At 34.4% G+C, this 11,964-nt stretch overlaps 1 protein-coding gene across 1 annotated transcript; it reads right to left on the reverse strand.

Moving 5' to 3' along the window:
- Positions 1-8,286: 8,286 nt before the first annotated feature.
- Positions 8,287-10,649, reverse strand: LOC126614513 (protein disulfide-isomerase LQY1, chloroplastic-like). The gene is made up of 4 exons (XM_050282184.1): positions 10,314-10,649; positions 9,980-10,016; positions 8,890-8,973; positions 8,287-8,523 (listed from the first exon to the last, which is right to left on the reverse strand). The coding sequence occupies exons 1-4, from the start codon at positions 10,623-10,625 to the stop codon at positions 8,471-8,473; spliced, it is 486 nt and encodes a 161-aa protein (XP_050138141.1). The 5' UTR covers positions 10,626-10,649; the 3' UTR covers positions 8,287-8,470.
- Between the last annotated feature and the right edge of the window lie 1,315 nt (positions 10,650-11,964).

Consider the following 11,964-nt stretch of genomic DNA (forward strand, 5'->3'; position numbering starts at 1 on the left):
CTTCACTTTCCTTTTTGGTTACGTCACATTCGGGTGACGGCCAGCATGCCTTGACTCCGATCAGGGTGTGTCAGACAGAGTGAGTGGTGCTTGAATTTTTTTTTTTTTGAAACTTCAAATTGACTTCTTGCCATTGTAATAATGAGGTGGTGTAAATACAAGAACAAGGAGGAATCGATAATTTTAAAAGGCATTATAGTGTGAGAGGATGTCCGCAACATTGTTAGGGTTAAACTACCTAATCATGGAAGCAAGTGAATGCTAAATAAGGAATTGCTAACCTTCACAAAAAAGAGAATGCTCATCAACATGATTCAAAAGTTTTTTAACAAAGCATCATGATTTGGAATAAAATTCTAAATCTATTGAGTTGAATCATGAGTTGATCACTAAGGCAATTGAAAATGAAATAACCTAATCAATATGATTAAGAGCATTGTATTATAGAATGAACATATTGCATTGTAATTGCAACGGAATACGTTTTTTCCTAAATACTACATTGACTAGGGGACCATAACATGCGACTAGGTTTCTTGCATGGTCTATGAGATCTTTGAAGAGAATCATTGTTGTCTTCACAAAGAGGTGGGTTGAAAGATGAGTTTTAGGGGGTGTAGTCAATTTGGATTTTAGACAATTTTAATGGATTTTCTTTAGGTGATAGATTTTAAAGGATTTTAATAGATTTTATGATTCCATATAGATTTTGACATATTTATAAGAATTTCTATTATTAATTTGTATGGATTCCTTCTTGGATTTCCTAAGATTTTGAAAAAATTGAGATTGATACACAAAGTAGTAGGATCATTTTTAAAATCCTCCGGCTGGGATTAACCACTCCAACTTTCAGTTGGGTTTCTGAACTGAAATTAAAAAATAAGAATCACCAAGGGAATTATTATTAATGTGATTAAAAGTTAATGATTTATATCCTTTTATTTTGCTTCCTATTTTTATTTATCTAATATTTTTTTTCTATAACTTGATTTATATAAATATATGAATTAAGCCCTGTAATCAATTAATTTGTTCAAAATTTGGAACATTTGAGGCTGGCACTATCAAATAGTGATCAATTCTGTACTCTCAGTTTTTGGGTGGAGGTGTTTTAACCAACTAGGGTTTGGAGCATTTAGATTTTCCAACTTTTGTGGCTTGAATTGTGGTTATACAGCAACCGGGGCACTGCTGATGTTACTACTCTTGTATTGGAACTATGGTCTAAAATATCCATAATATCTCGATATTTCCATCGAAATTTCTATGTTTTTGGACTACCGATATTTTTTTGGACTACCAATATTTCCGATATCATCGATATTTTAGACCTTACTAAGTCACTCATGTATCTTACCATGCAATGTAAAAAGTGTAACATATTGTACTAATTCATTATATATAAATGATTATGGTGTGTTTAAACTTCTTTCATTAATTACTACATATTTTCTACACTCACAATGTTTGCCAGCTCGCTATATAATCAACTTAAATCAGTTATATCTATCATGCAATGCATTTCCTTCCAATTTTTTGTGATAAACTAATAGATAATTGACTAAATAAACATCCTGCAAAGTTTCAATAAAAATTTCCAAGTTTTTCTTACAATTTCCGTGGTTTTTATTCAATTTTTATTGATATCGATAATATCCCGATATTTCCAACGAAATTTTCGTGTTTTTGAACTACCGATATTTCCGATATCATCGATATTTTATACCTTGATTGGAACCAACGCAGGCACGCTATGAATTGAAGCTCTTCAACCACTGGAGCTTCGATGATATCTGGGTTTCTTGCTATTTTGCTTAAATTTCGTATCTTTGTTAACCAGAATTTATGATGAATTTGATGAAATATTGAATTAGGTAAAAGCTCAGAAATTCAAACCTGCAGTTGGTATATGTGTTTACGATTAGAATTTGCATAAAAAAAACAAGGAAAACTAATGAAAATGGTTTGAAAATTATGAGTTTTAACGATAAGGATAAAATAAAGGGAAAGTGAATAGTATTAAGATTGACTTTTTAGTGCAAAAATATGATTTTTCGTTAAAATGAACAGTACCGGAAGTATTTCATTAAAGTTCCCAAAAAAAAATCCATGATAGATGAGGATGAAGAAGATTTAAGTCGCAGAGAACTCTGAGATATGAGGAAAGTAGGTGAAAACGAAGAGGCTGGAAAGTTTTTGTATGTGTGAAAATAAATTGGGGGGGGGGGGGGTTAATGGCAATTTGGATTTATACCACTTTCAAATTCATCAAAATTCTCTATTTATTGAAATATTAACAAATCTTTAGTATCCTCACTACACCTAGAATTGGGTGGACTTTCTAAAACTCTTATGGGTATAGTCAATTTGAATTTCAAATGATTTTAATAGACTTTTCTAAGTGACAGATTTCAAAGAATTTTAATATATTCTAAATTCTTTATAGATTTTGGCAGATTTATATGGATTTATATTATAGATTTCTATGGATTTGCATAGAGCTTTTTCATGGATTTCGTAGGATTTATAAAACGTCACTAGATCACCAGAACAACATAGATTGAATTTCTTTGAGATATTTAGGCCTGGTTTGGTACTGAGGTAATTCTGAAAAAAATGGGTATAAAAAAAAACTAGGAGTTTTTTTGTGTTTGGTAAACATTCAGCTTCAGCTTTTTTTCACAGTTTTTGGTGAAATAAAAGCCAAAAACACAAAGATGCAAAACCCAGCTTTAAAAAACTGGTTTTTTTTCACATCTGTTTTACATAAAAGTTTACCAAACACTATAATACTGCTTTTTTTTCTTCAGAAGCACTTTTACAAAAAAATTTACTAAACACTATGCTGCTTTATTTCGCTTATTCAGAAGCAGTTTTTTTTTTTAGAACACAGCAATACCAAACCAGCCCTTAATCAAGCCAAATATGCATATACTAAAGCATCGAGAGACCAAATCACCAAACCCTCTTATATTCTCTTCTTCCTCCTCCTGTCAAGAAGGAAAGGGACTCGAGCTTTATGAAGTGCAGATCACCTCAATGAATGGACTACGAGGAGGGAGGGAGTTTTTTCCTTGAGCACTTTCCAAACATAATTTAAGAACAAGACAAGGGTATTACAATTTGGATGACGGTATGCGAAAAGTGTGTGATTCTCTGAATTTTGCATCTAAATAGGAGCAATTATTCCAACAGAAAACTCTTGAAGGATGGCAATGTCTATGGTCATTGTCTCTGCACCGTCTAATGTTTATAGTCATGGACTCATCAAAAGGCAAAAACCCACAGGCCACGTCTACATCGTGTCTGGAGTAGTTGCTTTGAAGCAGTTTTGAGACAATTTACACATCAGACCAAAGTGGATCACTATTGGTTGAGTAATGAGCATGGAGCATTGAACTGGAGGAAGATGGGAGACACACTGACGGCTAGACGCAGGATGAGAGAGGGTAAGAACATGAATTGAAATTCTAGGGGTTGAGGTGGGATTCCTTTTAGTTTTGGTTATATGTATTTTAGCTCATAAATCCAACGAAACCCACAACTTAACGAAGTACTGCCAAATCTTTAATTTTTTTTAATACACCTAGGTTTATAATCACTCTAAAAATATCAATTAAAATCCCAATTGACTACCCATAGACTTAAATGTATTTTTTAAATTATCTTAAATCATAATTTGACTACCGCATGATTTCAAAGTTTTTTAAAATCTTCACTGACTACACTCTGATTTTAAACTCTATTAAAATTCTATCAAATCTTATCAAATTTTAATTTGACTACACCCTTCTTAATGGATTTGGAGTATTTTTTAAAATCCTATCAAATCTTAATTTGACTACACCATGATTTCATACTCTTTTAAAATTTTCTTTCAAAATCCTAATTGAATACACCATGATTTTAAAATCTATTAAAATTCCAACAAATCCTAATTTGACTACACTCGTCTTAAATTCGGCAAAATAATTAGAAGAGTCAAATCATCTACAACCTAAACCAAGAGAACCTAGAAGATTGCACTCTCTATTCTAGGTTTAGGGTGATGAAAATGATAAATTAGATTAATTAATTTGGAAAATAATTAATTAGATTAATTAATTTTAGTTTGGGAAAGTAATTAATTAAATTATTTAATTAGTTATTATTATGGTTATATATATCTAAGATGGGCCTCGAAATAGTGTTAGGAGTTGCCGAGTCCATAGGGCCGAAGTCCATTGGGCTTGTTTCAAGTTAAAATATGATTTGGAGTCAATAGTGGCCCAAAAAGGCCCAATACCTATTTTGAACAAGAATGGCATGCAAAATGGTGTTAAAGGAAGGGGTGGAAAAAAAATACCAAAAATCCCAAACTATACCCAAATCATATTAAAACCGAACCGAAAAAAGCCCATACCGAAAATCTCGAAAATTTTAGTATTGAAACCGAACTGATCCCAAATTATTCTGTATGGGATTCGGTCTCACATTTTAACATCATTGGGTATTCTCATCCCAAACCAAAATTTAATAAATATTATATATATATATATATATATATATATATATGTGTGTGTGTGTGTGTGTTGGAATGTCTATAATGGGCCTATTATATATTAGTATTATTAAAATAAGTAAAGTGTGCAAAAAAGCACATGGGTGTTGTCTAAAGACACGTCACATAATACTCTCTCTCTCTCTCTCTAATTATCTCTCTCACCAAGAGTCTCAGACTTTCTCTATGTTTCCTCTTGAATTCGAAGCTCAACAGCCACACACCCACCCATCCTCTCACAATCTGACTCTGATGAACTCTCTCCACTCTAGCAACCACCACACTGCACGGCTTCATCCCCACCTATGATTCTCTCCAACGATTCTCTGTGTGTGTGGGGTTTCGAATTAAGGTTAGGGTTTCAAATTGGGGCTTAAGGTTTCAAATTGGGGGCTCAACTCAGGAGGAAGACACAGGTCTAACTATCTCTTCACTCTGTCTCTCTCTTGACCTTCAATCTTCACCGATTCACTATCACTGTCTCTGATTTTAGTTTGGGCTTTTAACGCAGTTCAAATGATTACAATTTCAATTTGGATGATTTAGATTTTGATGCAGGTTTGATTTCGGAAAATCTCGAAATACGGAAAGCATTTCGGGAATCTTGAACTTCGGGAATACCGAAGGTTCGGTTCGGGATCGGTGGTCATATTCTCATCCAAAAAAAGTCGGTTCGGGACTTGATATGCCGTTTTTAGTTCGGTATCCCATACCAAACCAGCCTTAGTTAAAGGCAATTTGCCTTGTTTAAAAAAAAAATTGTTTATGTTGTGCTGTGAGAATGAACAACTATAAAATAAAGTAGTTATTGGTAAACTTTGGTTGTTAAAGTGTTTTTTTACAATAAAAACAATGTGTAAGTGTTTGGTACTTTTACGTAAAACTGTTGTGACTACGTTATATGACTAAAGAATGTATGATGTTGTAAGAAAATTTTGGATGACATGCAAAATGGCGACAAAGGCAACATGCCTTTATGCGGTGGTGTGTGAAGGAAGATTGGTGAGTAAGAACTTCCACAAGAAGCTTTAGTCTCACTCATTATACGCATGCAAGTTTCACATGGTGGTACATCAAGTATTTTTATATAAGTTGTGGAAAATTTTATTTTTTAAGTTAATAATTTTTTTTAATATCATATTCCATCATTTGTATAGTAACACATGGTGTACCATCCCGTGTTCCGGTTACACTGAAAAATCTCTCCTTAAAAAGAGAGAGTTGTCATCCATTTATTCTTATGAGAGAGAGAGAAGCTCTCATCCTCACATGCAGTCTCTCTAACTAAGTAGAAAATGTGAGTTTTCAAGAGTGAGTTTTCTTTCTGAGCCTCAAAAAGAAAGAAATCTATGAGTGAAAACACCAACACCACCAAAGTCATTCCTCCTGTTTGAGTAAGTGTGTGTCCTCGTTCAACACTCTTGCTCCTCCATTCTCACCTTAGTTTCATAGGTGAACTACGGCGGTTTGATCTTCGTTGGAGACAAAGTACGTAGGCAACCTACTCATATGACGGCTAGGTACAACAAAAAATCTACAAAAGGTGTTCTTGATCTTTAGAGATGGAGCATGCATATCAAGGAAGAAGGCCTACCTTAAAGGAATTCAATACTTACCACACTAGCCCTCTATTTTGTTATTATTATAAAACATGAAAGTTTTAGTCTAATTTGAATTCAATACTTACCAAATATATATTGACAAGTCAAATTCAATGATCTGAATAGTCTATGTAGAGCCAAAACTAATTCAGAAAATCATGGAGTTGAACCAAAAATTAGATTGGTGAGGCCCACATTCCGATTATAAATGAATATAAATATAAATTAAGCATGATCTCATCTGGATCCAATTCGTTTACATGATTAACCATGATCTGATCCAATAGCCACATTCTCTAATCTCAAACTACAATGTAACCATAATTACAGTTTGATTTGGTTTGATAGAAGCTTCAACTAACTTAATAATAAAAATAGAGAAAACTTCTTATCGTTTAAGATAGAGAAGTGATGTCAAATTTGAATGGTATAGAAATTTGAATTTTTGTATTAAATAAAAACTTTTGATCGCAAATAATCTTTTAAATTGATCAAATTCCTCATTTTAGTCTATGAGTTTCAAAGCCCATCAATTTTGTCTTTGACTTTCACTGCTGCACATCAATATGGTTCTTCTATTAAAGTTACGTTAGTAATTTTTGGGTAAATTATATAGTAGCCCCTCATGTTTGAAGTCTATTACAATCTCATACAATAACTTTAAAACATTTTACTTTCATACATCACGTACTATTTTATTTCAAAATAATACATCTGTTACATTTTTCATCCATTAATCCGTTAAGCATTGTCGTGGCTACCACATTTGTGCTGATGTGGCTGCTATGTGGCAAAAAAAAAAAAAAAAAAAAGAAAAACCCAAACCTAGAAATGATTCCCGGCAACCCCACATCCCACCCCCTACCAATCTCTTCCTTCCCGTCCATTCATGCCCTCCACCACCTACCCATCTCTTCCTTCCCTTCTGTCCATGCCCTCCACCCCCTACCCATCTCTTCATTCCCGTCAGAGTTGAGTAAAAAGCTAAACTCGTTTTGAGCCTCTCTTACCAATATCACAAACAAAACGAGTAAAATAAACCCTAAAACCCTAATCAAATCAATTCCAAACTCTTATTCTAGAAAATTTGAGGGATTGCAAACACCAATTCAATCACCAATCGAGAACGAAATGCACAAACTTCAACAAATCCAATTACAGAGATAGAGAGAGTTGAACCTCACATTGGCTGTTGCCGCCGTGGCGCTCGCTTCGATCTCCTGAGACGACGGTGTCGGTTGGGATGTCCCGGTCAGCGGACAGCGGCGGGGCCGGGACGATCTCCATGGGCTGGGTCGGATCAGGTAAGGGGTGGGTTGGAGTCTGCGTTGGGTATTGCCGATCGGTCCTCGGTGGGGGTAAGGTAGTCGGAGAGGGGGTCTGATAACATGGCGGAAAGGGATTGGCGACATGTGATGTTGTGCGCTTTGGTGAGGGTCGTGAAGAGTGTGAGCGTGAGGAGGAAGGCGATGGCGGAGTTGCATTGTGTGGGTTTTGGATCTGGGGATTTTGAGGGGTTTGGGGTTCGAGAGAGAGAGAAAGTGAGGAGAGTGAAGGAGGATCGAGGGAATGGGTTGCTGGGTTTCAGTTTTTTTTTAAATTTTAAATAGGGTTAATATTATAATATTTTTAATGTATAAAAGATTTTTTTTGCCATGTGGCAGCCACATTAGCACAAATGTGGCAGCCACATTAGCACAAATGTGGCAGCCACGTCAACACTTAACGGATCAATAGATGGAAAATGTAACGAATGTATTATTTTGAAATAAAATAGTACGTGAGGTATGAAAGTGAAATATTTTAAAGTTGTTGTATGAGGTTGTAATAGACTTCAAACCTGAGGGGTTACTATGTAATTTACCCTAATTTTTTTTAGTGTGCTAATTTAACTATTTGATAACCATTTCGTTTTTAATTTCTTGTTTATATTATTTTTGAAAGCCAAAAATTCGTTGGCCAACTATTTTTAGGTTTTAAAAATATGAAAAACTAAAAACTGAAAGTTACTTTTTGAGTTTTGAAAATTTGGCTTTAAGTATTTCATTTTTTTTTTTAATCTAAAAGGAGTGTTACAAAATTGTCTATCAAACAGCCACTTAGTAAACGATTTTCGTCCATTTCTCACTAAACGAACAATGCTTAAGAAGATTTCGATTCTAATAAGAAACAAAAAATATATATACAAGGGAAGAAAATACAAATCAGAATTTACAATTTCTCATCCTCGACAATTTTTCGAATAAGCACATGAACATTAGAAAATTTGGCTACACTTGAAGGAACAAAAAGAAGATATGCATCTGGGGAGAAAAAGGAGTTGAGTTCAAAGCCGTCGAGAGTATCCAGAACCTGCACATTTCTTGCAAAGTACCAATCCTACAGAAAAACAGAATTAATTTGAGACAGAAAAAGGAGAGACGGAATGGAACCGTACAAAACCAATGCCGAAAAAAGTTCACAATCTGATGAATAACTTGACAATTTGATTACTACCAGAATCATTGAGGGGTTAGATTATCATAATACACCTTAGTATTAATCTACGCGATTTACTTGTTCAGTACTACAACTTGTGACATACGACATGGTACTTCTGTAGTACCGCGGACATTAAAAAATCAGAACGGCGAGAAGTATTATTAACCAAAATCGTAGATCGATTATGTCCTTCGATGACCATACATGCCTAATTGAGGTCTAAGGGCCATAATAATACAGGAAACAAGTATCAGAAACTGTTACCTGCACCCTTGCACACCTTGCAGTCAACCAAGCCCGTCTCTACCTTCATTTTTCCATTGTTGCAGAAGACACATTTTGTACCACCTACCGGTCGCAAATCACATTTATATATTAGGTCAAGACGGACAGTGAGACACCACCACGGCAAGTCTCACTGTAAAGTGGCAAAATGTTGAAAGAAATAAAACAATTACTAAATGTTGAAACAAAGAAACATAACCGATGATGTACAGATTCATATAATTTGACAAGCAGTACTAACATTTTTTGTTTGCAGCACTGTGATCCTAGTCCTATATATGATATATCCTTGAATGCTTCAAACTAATATTCTGTAGAGTAGGGATCAACTATTAGATGTTGAACGCTACATTAAGTTCTAATTGTTCGAGAACGCATCCAAAGACCTAACTCAAACTGTGAACAATACTGCAAAATGGTTACAAAGAGAGATTCCACCAAGGTGTATGGTGGTCACCTTTTTCTTCTCTATACTTTTAGCCTTAACGTTTCCTTTCTAGGTTCTTGCAATACTTGTGCTCTTCTGTTAACGAGTCTATCTTTTCAACGGAAAGAACATAAATCGTAGTATCCACAGCACATTGAAACTGAGAGAGCTCAAAATTATGAGGAAGATACAATTCAGAGTAGACTGCACCCAAGTTATAACGTGCGACAGTGCGAGCTATAAATGGTAGTTGTACTTAAAACCCTTCAGTCTAAACTGGTTGGGTTCAGTCCTCTGTTAAAACCTCAATCTACGCAGGTCACCACTGGAAAATCTTACTTGTCCGGTGACCGAAACTATGTGAGGAATACTTCTAATCGAAATCCAAAAACCACATCTTGTCAACCAAGTCCATCTTCGGCTTATTTCTAACAATCAAAAGTGCTTTTGCCTAAGTTTGGGAGAAAAACTAAAAAGTAATTATGGGTCATAGAAGTGCTATTTAGAGAAGCACATAACTTGGATTTTTTAATAAAATTTAATGTGTTTCTAATAAAAGCACTTCTAGTATTTCTGTCAATCATTCATTTCTTATGTCAAAATTAAAAACCAAGATAGCAAAAGCAACCGGAAAGTGATTACCGTTGCCAGCACATCTCTCACAAGGCACAGGGTCACCCTGCAAATGATTCATCAAGCTTAACTCAAAGAAGCTAAAATCCATAATCCCCATTTAGTAAGCATAACCCTAATTTGGAAAAATAGCTACAATAAATAGATTTTGACATTTGGCGTGCATAAATGATTTGTAAAGACGACATATTGATCCCATATATCGACCACAACCCAACGATGATATAATAAGGACAAAATAAACACTGATCAGTTCTGCAACCAAATGTCAAAATATGTTTATCGTAGCTAATTGGCCTTATATTTTTTTGGAAAAACAAAGGCAGAAGGGGTAGGTAGTGACCTTCAGACCGAGAAAGAGGGAGAAAGCAATGGCGGCCAAGACACTGATTGTGGCAAGAAAAGTTTGGGTGTCCAAGGGTCTGTCGAAGCCAGCAAACAGGAAAATGGGCTGGACCAACAGCCTCGCAGTTGGCTGAATTATGATTTCAGGTCCGGCGGCGGCAATGGTGGCAATGCCGGTGGCGGAGCAACGGATGAGTGGAGGAGGGGTTTCGGGTTTTGTTTGAGGTTGGTGTGGAAAAGAATGAGAAGTTGCTGACGGAGAAGAAGAAGAAAAAAGAGGGTGGAGGGAATAGCAGGAAAGTGTGGCCATGGATATAGAGTATAATGAGTATGTGGAGCTCAGTTTCGTTATTTGTATTTGATTTTTTTAATTAATTAATTAATTATTATTATTTTTTTTTAAGAAACGATATTATTTACATTAAAGTAAGGGAGGTGATTAGTAATAATGTGGTTCAAATTCTCTTTTGGCAAGAATCGAACCTAAGGGATGGGCAAAATACCCGCGGATATAGGTAACCATGGTTACCCGCTCATTTAAATTTCACGGTTACGGTTATGGGTAACCGTTTAGATAAATAAACTGTTATGAGTATAACCGTTTACCCCTGAAATTTAAATAGGTGATTATGAGTATTAACCGCGGTTATAAACGGGTAACCGTTTACCCATTTATTTTATATATGTAAAATTAATACAAACCATGGTTTCTATCGAACAAAACTTAAATCAATGCTATTGACTATAGTGTATGGTTTATATAGCTAATTATATATATTATGTTAATACTTTACATTATAGGTTAAATAACTCAAAAATATTGTTTTCTAAACAGTTTTCGTAACAACAAATATTTAACAAATATTATATTACCTTCATTGGTAACATGGATTAGTAGTAAAAGTTTTCCCAAAAGATTAGGAAAATAAATAACAATTCCCCTTAGTCCCACTCACTTAATTCAACCCAAGGCCTGTTCCTCAAAAATGTTGCGACTTGCCATTTCAACTAATCCCTCACTTTTGTTAGCATTGTTACTAATTTATATATCCTATATTCCAATTTTGTCTTTTAAAACTATTTTTCTTGCTTTTTCATTCTTTATCAATTAAAAATATCGTTCGTAAATTATTATTTCAATTATTGGAATAGTATGAGGACTTAAAAATTAAAATATGGAAATGTATGATAAATGTACCTATAAAGGTGTTTAATTCTTAAAAAAAAATTATGACAATTTTTTTTTTAATTTTCAAGTTGTTAAAAAACATGTAGACGGGTGAAAAATGGGTAATGGTAAAAAAAAAAAAAAAAGATAAAAGGGTTAAAAAGGGTAAATGGGTATTAAGCGGTTGCGGATAAATGGGTATGTGGCTATGGGTATGGTTAACCGTTTATAAACGGTTATGGGTATGTGTATAACTGTTTAGGCAATTACCCAACGAGTAAAAGGTTATGCGTGTATGAGCATAAACGATTATGGATAAAAAACCTCGGTTACCTGCTTGCCATAACCGTTACCCATCCCTACTAAAACCTCTTACTTACAAGTAAAAAAGATATCACTATACCGTAATACTAAGTAGCTATTTCTAATTTTTTTTTTTTCAAGGAAAGGAAAGAAGGGAGTAAAAGACCCTTTCCAACTT

This window comes from Malus sylvestris, chromosome 3 (genome assembly GCF_916048215.2).
Source record: "Malus sylvestris chromosome 3, drMalSylv7.2, whole genome shotgun sequence".
In the NCBI taxonomy this organism is placed as follows: domain Eukaryota; kingdom Viridiplantae; phylum Streptophyta; class Magnoliopsida; order Rosales; family Rosaceae; genus Malus; species Malus sylvestris.